This window comes from Chanodichthys erythropterus, chromosome 12 (genome assembly GCF_024489055.1).
Source record: "Chanodichthys erythropterus isolate Z2021 chromosome 12, ASM2448905v1, whole genome shotgun sequence".
In the NCBI taxonomy this organism is placed as follows: domain Eukaryota; kingdom Metazoa; phylum Chordata; class Actinopteri; order Cypriniformes; family Xenocyprididae; genus Chanodichthys; species Chanodichthys erythropterus.
The window spans coordinates 13,661,547-13,677,320 of NC_090232.1; the positions used below are offsets into that span (position 1 = coordinate 13,661,547).

General features: G+C 33.6%; 2 protein-coding genes across 2 annotated transcripts; one reads left to right on the forward strand and one right to left on the reverse strand.

Moving 5' to 3' along the window:
• The first annotated feature begins 822 nt into the window (after positions 1 to 822).
• chic2 (cysteine-rich hydrophobic domain 2) lies at positions 823 to 7,464 on the forward strand. Its single transcript, XM_067402929.1, has 6 exons — positions 823 to 1,106; positions 2,494 to 2,548; positions 3,588 to 3,743; positions 4,635 to 4,691; positions 4,775 to 4,834; positions 5,976 to 7,464. Exons 1-6 carry the CDS (start codon positions 973 to 975, stop codon positions 6,024 to 6,026), a joined length of 513 nt encoding a protein of 170 aa, XP_067259030.1. The 5' UTR covers positions 823 to 972; the 3' UTR covers positions 6,027 to 7,464.
• Positions 7,465 to 7,880: 416 nt separating this feature from the next.
• LOC137031720 (OCIA domain-containing protein 1-like) lies at positions 7,881 to 11,889 on the reverse strand. The gene is made up of 8 exons (XM_067402928.1): positions 11,760 to 11,889; positions 11,269 to 11,353; positions 11,123 to 11,176; positions 11,001 to 11,048; positions 10,775 to 10,904; positions 10,556 to 10,692; positions 8,974 to 9,093; positions 7,881 to 8,028 (listed from the first exon to the last, which is right to left on the reverse strand). The coding sequence occupies exons 1-8, from the start codon at positions 11,808 to 11,810 to the stop codon at positions 7,991 to 7,993; spliced, it is 663 nt and encodes a 220-aa protein (XP_067259029.1). The 5' UTR covers positions 11,811 to 11,889; the 3' UTR covers positions 7,881 to 7,990.
• Positions 11,890 to 15,774: the final 3,885 nt, after the last annotated feature.

Sequence of the window (15,774 nt, forward strand, 5' to 3'; positions counted from 1 at the left end):
TATAAGGATAGTAAATAAATATAGTATAGTAAATACTATAGTGTTTTTGAACCATACTATAGTAAATTGTAGTATACTGTATATATTATAGTATTTACAACACTTAATACTACAATATGCTGTAGCATTCATTAACTATAGTGAACTGATAAACTAATAAATACTGTAGTATACTATATTTTTTACTACAGTAAACTAGTGTGTAGTATAATATACCTTACAGATTAAAGAAAACTTAGTACAGTAATGGGTAACGTAATTTGTTTATATTACTATAGTTATATTACAGCAACTATAGAATTACCACAACCAATTAATTCAAGCACTTTACAATAGTATGGTTCAAAAACACTATATTATTTACTATAAATTAAAATTATTAGTATTGGTATTTTTTCACCTGGGATTATATACTGTAATCTACGTAAACAATAATTGTGTAGTATGTTCAAATTTGCAAGCACTATACAATGGGCATTATTTATTCTTTAATTAAACAACGTAGCAGATTATTTTATATTAACTTGCAATTCTGTGTCTTGTGATGTGCCTCTGAAAATATCAAATTTTTTCAGGGAATTTTTTTAATCACGTTTTTAAATGTTATCCTTTCAATGGGAAGGAAGTGTGAAAGTTATAGTTTTTTTTATTCAAGATAATAAAGCAAATGATTGTGCTAGTCATAAATAATGCAGTCACACCCAGATTATTATATTATTTATACACCCATTTATTCTGACATGAGAACGCCCCAAGCAGTGAGAATGTGATTTACATACTCTCGCGATGCATCCCGAGATTAACCCAGACGAGATTTTCGGCGGATGTTGATGTTTTGATCCGGAATTCTGTACCTTCGTTTCTCACCAAGGCCGTACGATCTACGTTATTGCCAATATTTGAGTAACGTGCGCGAAACGCGGTCTTTCTCGGCGCTTCTCTCGAGAAGCATAGAGGCCGAGGCGGAGGGCGATGATGGAGGACTTTGATGAGATTTACGAGGAGGAGGAAGAGGAAGAAGAGGACGAGGACAGGGCCGCGGAGGAGCAGCTGCTCAAATACGCTCCGGACCCGGTGGTAGTGCGCGGATCCGGACACGTCACTGTGTAAGGCTCCCGGCAGCTCTCTGGATCTTTTCATATGTAGAATATTAATCTACACTGATCAAACCAAAACCATCAGGAGCTCAGTGCTCGTTTACAGACACACGAGAAGAATCATTACAACTGCTCAAGACAAATAGTAGTGTTCACGACGAGTCCCAAAACAGTTTAACAAACCTAAAATATTTTGAGTGTTCGGATGCGCATGCAGTTCCCCTAAATGCTGTCTAAGAAGGCAGCTCACTGAGTTTTGTCTGGGGGGCTTATACATTGCAGGTTTAAAGGGATAGTTCACCCCAAAAATGAAAGCCATGTGATCATTTTCTCACCCTCTTATTGTTCAAAACTTTTTCTTTCTGACAGCCTCAGTCATCATATACATCTTTTTTTCCCATGCTATGAAAGTGAATGGTGACTAAGGCTGTCAATTATTTTGTGTTCCTTAGAAAAAGTAAGTTTTAGGGGTTTGATGTAACACAAGAGTGAGTATAACGATGAAACCGTTTATTCCCCAAATTTGGCCTTCTTCATGTGAGGGACCCTTAAAAGGCTTTTGTGTGAAAGGTTTTTATAAAGACCCAGTTTATGCTCTGAATCTAAAATGGCTAATATATTGTTTGGGACTTTTTTTTGTTTCTGTTAAGCAACATTATTACATTTCTACACATTATAGTACTGTACTGTAGGATTTATGTATATATTTATTACATAAATGTTTATTGGTAACACTTTATTTTAAGGTGATGTAGTTACACGTTACTACATGTACTTATTATAGTAATAACAGTAAGTGATGCATAATTACAAGTAACTAACCCTAAACCAAACCCTAACCGTAACTCTAAAGTAAGTACACGTAGTTAATTAATATTAATAATGTAACCTATATATTATATATTTTCTGTTTATTTAAAATTTAATTTTATTCACTTTAATCTTTTTTTTAAATATTTGTACAATAATGTTAAATTTTTTTTTTATCAAATATTGGAAAGAAAAATCTTATATAATGTTTGTCATAGATATGTGAGTTGATTATTAATTGTTTTTACTATTACTGTGCTAATTATGTTTATTTATTTATTTTTAATGTTGTTCTTACCATGAAAATAACCATAGATGCTGATGGCAAAAAACAAAAAAAACAAATTGAATTATTTGTACATGTACACACCATTTTTCTCTAAACTTTCAAGTTTCAACCGACCCATTAGCACTTCCTTGCGTACCCCAGTTTGAAAACCCCTGATTTAGTAATATTATACTATACAGATAGACTATTACAAAAATCTAGAATATTACAGTAAATATACTTGTGCCTTTGTGGACATTCAAGTTTGAGAAACTGAAGTCACAAGATTTTAAATAGTTTTTTCTTTCTTTCCTGTAGGTTTGGACTGAGCAATAAATTTGAGTCTGAGTTTCCCTCAGCCCTTACGGGAAAGGTAAGTGTTATTTCAGTAGGGGTGGGAGTCACAGGGTACTTCACGATACGATACACGATACAAATATTATCACGATATCTGTCTGATTATGAAAAAAAAAAATGCCCAAGAAAAGGTTAAGTGCATGTTTTCTCTCTTTATTCAAGTCCAAACTTTTAGAAAACTGCACAAAATGTTTTTCAGTCTGTAAATTAAATGTAACATTTGAAGTAAATTAAACATTTTCAATGAGATTAGGGTGATGGTGTTGCAAGTGACTGCATGTTTGTGGTATAACCTTTGCACTAGGGCTGCACTATGATTAATCGCGATTAATCGTTTGCAAAAAAAAAAAAAATAAATATAAATATATATATATATATATATAACAAAATTATATAATAATTATGTATATATAAATACATGCACATACAGGTATATATTTAAGAAAAAAAATATTTATATATAAAATATTTATATTTATATGTAATATAAAATATATATAAATATGTATATTTATTTATACATGTATATATTTCTTAAATTTATACATGTATGTGCATGTATTTATATATACATAATTATTATACACAGAACACACACATATATTACGTAAACACAAACTTTTATTTTGCAAACGATTAATCGCGATTAATCGTTGTGCAGCCATACTTTGCACATTACTTTTACCAGGCAGTTCATGCATATTGCGTACTCTTTGTCGATTTTGTTTGTCCCATCAGTGGTATAAAAGCTGAAGTGGGTCCAGACGTGGTTGGGGCATCTATTATTTTACTCACACTGCTGTCCGCCATCCCGAATAAAATTTTACAATTAAGTGTAAAATTATACATTTCTAATGTATAACCCAGTGAGAAGTAAATAATAATGCATAAAATAATTGTTCACCCCCATATTTTTTTGTCGAGCACAAATGAGATGTTTAGAAGAATGTTCAAGCTGCTCTTTTCCATGTAACTAGTTGTTAAGCTTGTGTTGCCACACAATTCTGAGGTCTGACATAGGTTTTTAGTTACCTGCTTCATTTGTTCACTTACAGGTCGCACCGGAGGAGTTCAAAGCCAGCATAAACCGCGTGAACAGCTGTCTGAGGAAGGCTCTCCCGGTGAATGTGCGCTGGCTGCTGTGCGGCTGTCTGTGCTGTTGCTGTACTCTGGGCTTTAGTCTGTGGCCCGTCATCTGTCTTAGCAAGAGGGTGAGTTTGTTCAGAGTCACCTCAAGGAATGTTCCTGGTTTAAAAGAAGCTTAGCTTGATCGAAAGCATTTGTGGTATGCTGTCACTTAACACGGATAATGAGTAAAACCCGTTCCTCAGTTTGTAAAATTGCAATCAGGTTTACAGAAATTAATCTACAGTGGAAATCTATGGGTTAGGAATGTGGTGTCATTTTTCACATTCAATATTGACAGTTTTGCAGCTAACTAGTTAACAAAGATAAAACACTGCAACAAATGTATTGCTCACTGTTAGTTAATGCAGTAACTAATGGAAGCTTTACATCTCTGCTTTTAAACACCCAGAATTCATTGGCCCATATACTTCCTTGATTTGTTTTTTCTTTTTTTTACAAAGTGAGTAGACAGGGTCAGTTAAAAAAAAAAAAAAAAGAAATTTAAAATAAAAATAGAAACAAAAGATTTCTATTTCAAATAAATGCTGTTCTTTAGAACTTTCCATTCATCAAAGAATCCTGGAAAAATGTATCACTGTTTTCACAAAAAAATATTAAGCAGCACAACTGTTTCAACATTAATGATAAAACTACATTTTAATTAAGCAGCAAATCAGCTTATTAGAATGTTTTCTGAAGGATCATGTGACACTGAAGACTTAAGTAATGATGCTGAAAATTCAGCTTTGACATCACAGGAATAAATTAAAATTTAAAATATGTTAAAACAAGAGAATTTATATTAAATACTAATAATATTATAATAATAATAGTGGTTTTACTTGTATTTTTGATCAAATAAATGCAGCCTTCGTGAGATGACTTTCAAAAAAAATCTTACCAACCCCACTACATTATAGGACATTAGTAACAGGCTCTTTTGTCATGTGCTGAATAGTCTTTTTTACCAACAGACACGCAGATCCATAGAGAAGCTGTTGGAGTGGGAAAACAGCAGATTGTATCACAAGGTACGTAGAAGGTCGTGTGCTTGTTTGCAGTTTGTATTTTCCTGTCAGGTGCTAATTTTACTACATGTCCTCTGTTCATTTAGCTGTGTTTGCATTGGAGGCTCAGCAAAAGGAAGTGTGAAACCAACAACATGATGGAATATGTAAGCCAAATACAAACGCACACCTAAAACTATTTGAGCTGTTGCAAATAGATTAAATGATTACACTTTACAATAATGTTCATTAGTTATAACTACATTAGTTAACATGAACTAATAATGAACTGCAGCGTTCATTAATCTTTTAATGTTGATTTTAATAATGTATTAGTAAATGTTGAAATTAAGAGTTGTATTTGTTAACATTAGTTAATGCACTGTGATCTAACATGAACAAACAATGAATTACTGTATTTTTATTAACTAATGTTAACAAAGATTAACAAATGCAGTAACAAATGTATTGCTCATGGTTAGTTCATATTAGTTAATGCATTAACTCCTTAACTACCACCCCCTTTTTGAGCATAGATGTGAAAATGCACTATGCAAACTTTAATCATTGTAATTCAAGACCTTTGTCTTGTTTTAAAGAAGACACTCAGATTGTTGAAGTGAAAGCAAAAAATGAAAGTATGAAAAAGTTATAGAAGTTTAAATTTACTGTAAATTGTACTGTACTAAAGTTATTTTATTTTTTATTTTTTTACTCTAAAATTGACATAAAATCAAAGCCATACGTCTAACTAATTTGAGTTCCAAATTTGAAGTTTGTATCACAAAAATTGAAGCTCCCATGAGATTTTGTTTAGGTGTTGTACCAAAAAAAGCCACCAGGTGTCACCCACATTCCATTTAATTTTTTTGACGCATTCTCCTGTAACAAATTAATTGATTTCTGTCTAAATATCACAAAACAGGCACCAAATATGGAAGCTTGAGACCTTTTCGACCATATGTGTTTTGTCAGGATTAGATAAGTTTTGACTATAAAGTAGTAAAAATAAATTTGTAATATGAAACATGACACCGGCCACTAGGGGGAGGAGCCCACTTAAAGGATTTAAAGGAACATTTAACTCAGTTGGTAACGCAATGTCCAATTTCAAATTTGGATTTCAATTGATACTTAATTTATGATGATTACTGAAATATGTGATGCGAAATAAAGGCAATAAATAAAAACGGGACAATGACAGAATGTCAACAAATGAAACTTATTGTAAAGTGTTACTGAATAAATCTTACTTCTAAAAAGTGAAATGTGTAAATTCACCTCCAGTTCTCTTCATCCTATTTAAAGGTCATCCAAATAGAGTTTCTACCCAAGATTCCCATCTTCCGGCCGGATTAGCAGTGGCAGGCCAGAGCTCATCCCTGCGGCGTGGTCTTCCTGAGGTGCCTTTCTCCGGTACTGTCACGGTTTTCTCATGTGGCCTCGTCCCTTTTCCCTCCACACTCTTGAGCAAGAGACTCGCCTCACGTCCGAGAGCCACTCACAGCACTCCTCACCGAGAAAGCACTGTTTACAACCCACATACACACAAACTGAGGCACACTTCTGTGCCGATCTGGTTTCACGAGTGCATGAATACACACAGAGGGACCTTTACTGTCACATGACTACACAGAGCCTGCGAGGAGGCCACGGAAAGTAGCTCCAAACTGGAAGGTCTACTACACCTTAATCACATCACACAGTCTGCACACTAGCTAAGCGACTTCCTGTTGTTGCCGACAACCATCACTGTGGAACGAACCAGTGAAGAATGGCTTGAGGAATTGGCAACTGTAGAATTAAACTTTTTCTGTTAATTAAAAAAACATGGATGGTAGGAACGATTATTATGGATTTTCAGTTGGCTGAAAGCCAAATGGACACGGTCAATGCACAATACATAGTTCTACATCTCTCCTTATCACAAATTATCATCTATATACAAAGACAATCAAACACTGACTGTGCCACGCACCATATAGACTCTGACGGGACTTATGAGTCTAGTGGAAGTCACAGACCTGATGCGGTCCAGGTGCACCAATGGGTAGTGACCCAGCACAGATAAGATTTGTTTTGCTGTTCTTTTCTTTTGAGTATTTTTATTATGGTTTTTTTTTTTTTTTTATATATCCTTGTTTACTTGCTCGGTTTAAAAAGACGAGCAGCAAATGTTTGTCTCTTCATTTGTGTGTGGAGCTGATTGTTTCTGTCTTTCCCTGAGATATTTTGTTTGACATTTTGTTCACAAGTGAGAACTCAAAACATTTATAGGTCTGTTGGGTCATTGAAAAAGTTAAACAATTCATTCTAACAAATTATTGGAAGTCAAACAAAATAAAAATACTTGATTTTTAAAATATGAACCCACAAATATTGGAGTTTCTCCAGGACAGAAAAACATTATTTCTACTTTTTTTTTTTTTATTTAATATTTTTCACTTTTTTTCATCTTTGTTTCAATCCTGGGTCAGGTGTGAAGACTAAGTCCTATGCAGGCCTTTTTTCTTAGTGAACTATATTTGTGTAAATGTATCCAATTGTAGGTTAATAAAACAGTTATGTCCCAATACTCAGTAAGACAATTGGTCCTATTAGGTCTCAAAACCTGAAATTTATGAAGTGTGTGTGTGTGTGTGTGTGTGTGAATATTACTGAAATTACAATGCCCTATCTCTTGTCTGATGTCATTCCAAATCCCAGGGACATCGTCTTTATTTTTCAAAAATTATTTCAGTGTATTTATGTACAATGTGTGTACAGAAATAAAATATGCCCAACTTGATTTTTGTTTCTTATGAAGTGATGCCTCTATTTTGATGTCTATATACTGAATTCAAAAGTCAAATTAACAAACTTTAACTAACTAAACAATTATTGTGGATCAGTCTTCCCAGTGGGGCATTTATGAATCTCAAGAATTAAACTATGACATGTAACTCATCCCTGCACCAAATGTGCTCCTGACCTGAATGATTCCTCCAACTGTCATGAAATGAGCAAAAAAATCAGGGATTCATGCCATAGTATTGTAGATGGCCTCTAACACTAAAAACTCTCCCAAAATATGGTCGCTTTTTGCATTCTTCATTTGTAAGTCGTTTTGGATTAAAGCGTCTGATAAATCAATAAACATAAATGTAAATAGCATTGCTTTAGTTTTTGAGTGGGAAAAATGCAGTGAGTTGTGCACAATTTTAAAAATAGTTGTGTTTTTAACTCAAATAGGTACAATGACAGTCATCTCTCAGATATAGTTAGACATCTATATTGTAAGAGACATCAGTTACAGACAGTTAAACAGTGTGCTGAAGCAGCTTTCACTCCTCCCATGTGTCTCCATATATATTCTTCTTTCCTGTTTACAAAAAAAAGATAAATATAAATTTAAATGTAGGTAAAAAAGAGTTTTTGTTTTAATAATATAAATACAAATCACTGGGTCTCATTCACTAAGCATGCAGACATACAAATTAGTGCGTGAAATCTGTGTATGAAAGTTTTCACACACAAAAAAAATCACGATTCACCAAAAACCTTTGTACTAAAATTTATTCTAAATGTACAAATTAAATGTAGGAACAAGTGAAACCACACGTGCACAAAATAACTTTTTCTGTGCAGCCTTATAATGGTGTTAAGAAGTTACATTCTTATAACTCCACTATTCATATTTAATACAGACAATAATTTTAGGGTCAGTACAGATTTTCTTTAAGAAAGAAATTTATATTTTTATTCATCAAGGATGCATTAAATGCATTAAATTATAAAGTAAAATATATATTTTAAATAAATGCTGTTCTTTTGAACTTTCTATTCATCGAATAATCATGAAAAAAACGTATTCAGTTTCCACAAAAATATTAAGCAGCACAACTGTTTTCAACATTAATAATAATAAGAAATGTTATCTGAGGACCAAATCAGCATATTATACATGATTTCTTAAGGATCATTGAGTAATGGCTGCTAAAATTTCAGCTTTGTCATCAGAGGAATGCATTCAGTTAAAAATATATGAGAATAAAAAAAACAATTACTTTAATTTGTAATAATATTTCACAATATAACTGTTTTTACAATATTTTTGATCAAATAAATGTGGCTTTGGAGAGCATACGGCCTCTGCTACACATGTGCTATGTAACCCATTTTCTCTCAAACTGATGTCAAAAGTCAGAAGTAGTATTAACTTCTATTTTCTCCATGTACATCATAACTTTTAGATTAGAGAACATAAAAATGACTTTGTCACAACACACGTAGTTAGGATGTTGGATAGTATTTCGTTAGGTCTCACCTTTCTTGGCTGCTGTGGAATCAGCCGAAGACTTCGGCAGTGCGCCTGGTTTCTGAGTCATTGTGACTTCATAGTTTTCCCTGTCCTTACTTCTTACATCCTCCTCAATGTAAGATGATTCTGCAGGATTTGAGGAAAGGTTTTAAATACCACTTACTTTATGGCAGCAATGGGCAAATTCAGCCCTGAAGGGCCACTTGGTGTGTTCATGACATGTCATAACTAGTCTTATCTAGTGAAATGAATGGTCATTTTCTAAAAAATGAAAATATTATAATTTTTAATCACAAATGCTCGTCTTGCACTAGCTCTGCGATGCGGCACGAATTATGTAATCACATGGAACTTAGGTGGAAGTACCGAGCATGTGCTCGAAGTAATCCTTTAATAAAAAAATAAAATATAATTTACAGTAATTATAACAAGGCATGAATGCAGCAACTGTCCAGCAGGGTTAAGCTGCCTGTAGCTTTCTAGTAATACTCAAGACCTTGATCATCAGGTTCAGGTGTGTTTGATTAGAGTTTTTGAGCTAAACTTTGCAGTACAGTGGCCCTCCGGGAACGAAGTTGCCCATCTCTGCTCTATGGAATAAATGGCATTATTTTAATTTTGAGGTGTTATTCTACTGTTTTATAACAGCCTGAGTAATAAGATCTGCAGCAAATGTTAAAGTGTTAGTTCACTCAAAAATTAAATAAATAATTAAAAAAAACAACAACTTTATTCAACAATCTCTTCCCTGTCAGTCTCTTATGCTGTTTACGTTGTAGACACAGTTCAGCACTTCCAGGTTCAGCACAGGAGAATGGCAGAGAAGAGAAGAAATTGTTGAATAGAGTCGTTATTTTTGTTTTATTATCACAAAAAATATTCTCGCTGCTTCATAACATTAAAGGTGCTACAGAGGATCTTTTCGTCGACTGAGAAGCCAAAGACTGTTACTGAGTGTTTGAAATGGGAACTGTTACAGAGTTTTTTTCGAGGGAACGCCTCCCAAAACTCGTGCACGAGTATTGGAACACGAGTGTTTACCACCGGCATTCACTGTGTCGTGTTAGTGGATTCATTATGTTGGACTCACTGCAGGTAACTCATAATCTGCAGTTGTTACTCCTGCCTCCGGACAAAAACATTGCATGTGGCGCCTGTGGAAAGTTACTGGAGCGCGCAACCACGCACGTCTCTCACAAGGAACGTCACGGCAGTGATTGACAAACGATTGGCTGATGTTTTTAAGGCCCTACCTCGTGCACAGATGATGTATATTAATATTATTCCTTTCAGTGCACCTAATAAATAGTCTTTTATCAGTTAGTAAAGAACAGTTTTAAGTAATATTGCAAAAATGTATAAAACATTTTCTGGGCCTTGAAATTTGTTATGATATTGCTGAGTATAAGTATCCGATTTCATCAGAAATATCTTAATTTGTGTTCTGAAGATGAACAAAGGTCTTATGGGTTTGGAACAACATGAGGGTGAGTAATTAATGACAGAATTTTCATTTTTGGGTGAACTAACCCTTTAAGGGTAAAAAGACCTACAATAGTTGCAAATAAATGATGGCACTTTAACTTGCCTGTAATTTGGTTGTCATATTGGTTTGCAGAATGCATGGGTTTACTGTAAGTGAAATCCCTCTGATCATCAAGCTGAAAGGCTGGCTCTAAATCAGCTTTCTTTGGATCACTCAACCCCGACTGCTCACGAGGAAACCTGGAAAAAAATATTAAAAAACTATTAAAATGTCACAAACTAAAAACTTTCACAACATCTAGATTAAACATTAAACACTTACTTAGGTGTTTGGTGGTGCTGTCTCTGTCTCAATGCCTCCCCCAGTGGTGAATTCTCCAAGCTCTTAAACTTCTCCTGGCATGTCTTCATGTATGACATCTTCCCTCCGAGGTACCCACAAACACCAGCAACTGACACATATTTAACACATACAGTGCATTCATGTTTTTCAACATTCAGTCTAACGATAAACCATCTCAGTTACAGTGACGGTCAATTTTACTCACAAGCTACTTTGGGCAATGATCCAAATCTGCCAGAGGCCATAAGAACACCTAAAACAATTAAATCAAAGCATTTACATTATTGTTTAAAGGTTCAGGTTCGGTCAGATTCTCAACAAACTCACCTCTAGAAATAAGGAACTGGGTGAGGGCCATGCTGATGGCTGATATAGGGAGAGCTGTACGTATGTAGACAGAAACATAAATCAGTTACTATATCAATAACACAACAAGCATAATAATGGGTAAAAAACACTGGACATCCACTCACATCTGTACCAGAAGCTTTCCTGATTGCACTCCCTAAACACCCTCCTCTCCTCCTCAGTGGGGATGTAGTCAATTCCAACGGGACCCTACATACACAAATTATATATATATATATATATATATATATATATATATATATATATATATATATATATATATATATATAGTGCTATAATATTATTATTGAAGGACTTATATATAAATATATATATATATATATATATATATATATATATATATATATATATATATATATATATATATAAACCCTCTCTCTCTATATATATATTTACTATATATCATTTAATAATAAAATCCAGAAACATGGTATTATAATGGAAAGACAGATGACAAATAGCATGCATTATGATGCATTTAAGCAGGTCTACTGATATAGTAGAGACCAACAACATTCAGCGACACGGTACATAACCTGGCTACATCAATTTATCCTTTTCTGTCTTTTTAGGTGATGTTTGTTACCAAACACACCAAGGCTGCATGTCTTGGCCGTTCAGGGTCCGAGGGAGACTGCTGTGGCATTGTGCATCCTATGTCTTTGGCTGTTGCTCTCCACTCTCCAGTCACGCTTACGAATGTCAAATCCACGGGAATCTTCTTCCTCGACTGTACCGTAGAAGTTCATAGTGACCAGCTGCCAGTGCCACCATGAGGTTTGACATGGAATAGCAACAGATGCGTCTACAACTTTGTTATTTTTGCATAATCTCAAAATAGTCACAAAACATAAATGCAGATTGTACACCCCCAAGCTATATATTAACTAATTTTTGAAAGTACTTCATATTGGTCTTATCTTACCTTGTAGTAGTGAGTGGTAGTGACCCCCTAGTGGACACTCTGCTGTATACTTTTATATATAAAAAAGAGAATGCATTAAATTGATCAAACGTGATAGTAAAGACATGTATGATGTTACAAAAAAATAAAAATAAAATAAATTCTGTCCTTTTGAACTTTTTATTCATCAAAGTATCCTGAAAAAAAGTTTCTACAAAAATATTAAGCAGAATCACTGTTTTTTTTTTTTTTTTTTTTTTTTTTTTTTTTGTCTAAAAGGTTTTTGAGCACCAAATCAGCACATTAGAAGGATTTCTAAATTATCATGTGACTCGCCATCACATAAATTACATAATAAATTAAACAAAAAAAAAAAAATAATACATACAATAAAATATATTAAAAATAGAGTTGTAATATTATGGGGGGTGGTTGGGGGTGTTTCCAAATAAATGCAGCCTTGGAGACAATCTCACTGACCCCAAACTTTTAAATGGCAGTGAATGTCACATCATATTGGTGTTAGTGAGGCCAGCAGGGGGAGCTCACCCTGTGTGGGTCCTAACGCCCCAGTATAGTGATAGGGACACTGTACTGTAACAAGCACCGTCCTTCGGATGAGACGTTAAACTCTCTGTGGTCATTAAAAATCCCATGGCACTTCTCGTAAAGAGTAGGGGTGTAACCCCGGTGTCCCGGCCAAATTCCCTCCATAGGCCTATACCAATCATGGCCTCCTAATAATCCCCATCCATTGAATTGGCTCTTTCACTCTCTCTCCTCTCCACCTACAGCAGGTGTGTGGTGAGTGCACTAGCGCCGTTGTACTCTGGCTGCCGTCACATCATCCAAGTGGATGCTGCACACTGGTGGTGGATGAGGAGAGACCCCTGATATGATTGTAAAGCGCTTTGGGTGTACAATAGTACATAGGAAAGTTCTATATAAAATACCTCATTCATTCATTCATTCATATTAACAGAGATTCTTGTATATGCTATTCTGATATTCCTCTATTGGTTTTAGAAGCGTAGATAACTGGACTGAAAACAGTTGGTGGCTCCATTAGTCTAAACTGGGAAAATCATTCATTCAGTGTATGATCGATCAGCTCCAAACAGAACTGTATTGCTTCTGGTCCTTTTCAGGTCACAGGGTCTGTCTGTCTGTTTGTCTGTACTATTTTTAGCCAACATTCTATTTTTACTTTTATTTTTAGTGTGGTCTGTTTGTCCGTTTATCTAATAATACATTACAAGAATAACAAACAATATTAGAATAATATACTAAACCTTATGATAGGGAAGTATTCATTTTGATATCAAACATTTAATACAAACTTTTACAAGATTCATCTGTTAATTTACAATTCTAACTTGTTTTATTTCACTGCATGCGTTCTGTGGATACACTATTTGTACTTTAAATAAACTATGCAAATTATATAAAAACATCAGTCTGTTTTGTCTCTGTAGTAGATTTTACCTTTAAAGTATGTGAAATCAGGGTTTCCATTGTGACATATTAATTCATTTGCGCTATTTGGGGATGATGTCATAATATTTACATTAGATTCAATCTTTGTAACGTATCAGTTTGATGCAAAAATTGAGACAACTAGGCCTGGTTTTACATGATCTAATATTGTTATAATTATAGTAATAGTTTTTTTTTTTTTTTTTTCAGTTACAAAAAAATGAAATTATATATACAATAGCACATAATAGTTGACACTTACTTAATGAGTGCTTTTAAACCAGCAGAGAGCACTGCAGTTTCACTCTGAAGCCACAACTTCCTCTTCAAACTGAGATTTGGTGTATGGGAAAAACTAATAAAGAACAAATCTGCAGTACAAACTTGCATTCTTCTGCATTACTAGACTCAGATAAGTCTGATTTAATGCTTTATTACATGGCTCCTAACATGTAAATTTAGGAAGATTGTTTCCTGCACAGCCCTGCAATGGACTGGCCATTGGTCCATTGTTTCCTTGCTGGAATAGACTCAAGCATCCTCGCATCCACAAGTAGTTTGGAAAATGGATGGATGGATGGATGTTTCCCCCATTGTCATAATAATGATCTCATTCATTCAGAAACTGATTGTCATGTGATCTGGTGTGGATACAGGCTCAACGGAATGTTCATGTATTGATCAGTGCCCTAGATTCAGGGTTCACACACACACACACACACACACACTAGTTGTATACACGCATACTCTCCTGAGAACCAGTAGTTCAGTAGATGGCATTTTATTTCAGCAAATCTATTTCAGTAGATTTGCTATTTTATTTCTTAGAAACTATACATGCCACAGCTGTAAATCTAGAGGGAATTCTGGGCTGTTCAGTGATTCCTATTTTGAGGGGATATGGCCTTTAGAAATTCATCGTTCTATAAAATATCTGACCATTCACAGTTCAGCTCACAGTTCAGCTCATTATAAGAGTAACATTAAGTGAGTTATTTTGACAACTTTTAAATAATTTTGTAACTTTTTAAAATTTAAATGTAAATAATTTTTTTATGTTAAATTGTAATACAGAAAAAAATATTTAGGGAGTTATTTTTAGTATCTAGTGTTTAGTGTTATTTTAGTATCATTGAGATACAGTTATAGGTTTTTAATTTTCTGTTTTCATTTTAAAAAAATTAAATTTTTGTTATGAGATATTTTTATGAAGATATATATAAACACACACACACACACACACCCACACACACACACACACACACACACACACACACACACACACATAAATAACTAAATAGAATGTATAAGAATATCCACTTTTGTTCCTGTTTATACAAAATGTGTTAATCAGGAATAAAATACTATACATACAAATCAAACTCTCAAATATCTTTCATAACATAGTTCAGAATGTTTGTTTTATGTATCTAGTGGAAGTTCGCAATTTCCTTATATATATATATATATACAGTACAGTCCAAAAGTTTGGACCCACTAAGATTTTTAATGTTTTTAAAAGAAGTTTCGTCTGCTCACCAAGGCTACATTTATTTAATTAAAAATACAGTAAAAAAACAGTAATATTGTGAAATATTATTACAATTTAAAATAACTGTGTACTATTTAAATATATTTGACAAAGTAATTTATTCCTGTGACGCAAAGCTGAATTTTCAGCATCATTACTCCAGTCTTCAGTGTCACATGATCCTTCAGAAATCATTCTAATATGATGATTTGCTTCTCAATAAACATTTATGATTATTTTCAATGTTGAAAACAGTTGTGTACTTTTTTTTTTAGGATTCCTTGATGAATAGAAAGTTCAAAAGAACAGCATTTATCTGAAATACAAAGCTTCTGTAGCATTATACACTACTGTTCAAAGGTTTGGGGTCAGTAAGAATTTTTATTTTTTTGAAAAGAAATTAAAGAAATGAATACTTTTATTCAGCAAGGATGCATTAAATCAATCAAAAGTGGCAGTAAAGACATTTATAATGTTACAAACTATTACATTTCAGATAAACACTGTTCTTTTAAACTTTCTATTCATAAAATAATTCTGAAAAAAAATATTGTACACAAATATTTTGTACAATTGTACACATTAAATTTTTCTTGAGCAGCAGATCAGCATATTAGAATGATTTCTGAAGGATCATGTGACACTGAAGACTGGAGTAATGATGCTGAAAATTCAGCATTGCATCACAGGAATAAATTA

Excerpts from the sequence above, each read along its gene's own strand:
- chic2 (XM_067402929.1), top strand. The coding sequence starts at position 973 with ATGATGGAGGACTTTGATGAGATTTACGAGGAGGAGGAAGAGGAAGAA. Across the intron at positions 3,744-4,634 it reads TCATCTGTCTTAGCAAGAGG|ACACGCAGATCCATAGAGAA; the intron begins GTGAGTTTGTTC and ends TTTTACCAACAG. Across the intron at positions 4,692-4,774 it reads ACAGCAGATTGTATCACAAG|CTGTGTTTGCATTGGAGGCT; the intron begins GTACGTAGAAGG and ends CTGTTCATTTAG.
- LOC137031720 (XM_067402928.1), bottom strand. The coding sequence starts at position 11,810 with ATGCCACAGCAGTCTCCCTCGGACCCTGAACGGCCAAGACATGCAGCC. Across the intron at positions 9,094-10,555 it reads ATATGACAACCAAATTACAG|AATCATCTTACATTGAGGAG; the intron begins GCAAGTTAAAGT and ends CAAATCCTGCAG. Across the intron at positions 8,029-8,973 it reads TTCCACAGCAGCCAAGAAAG|GAAAGAAGAATATATATGGA; the intron begins GTGAGACCTAAC and ends TTTTGTAAACAG.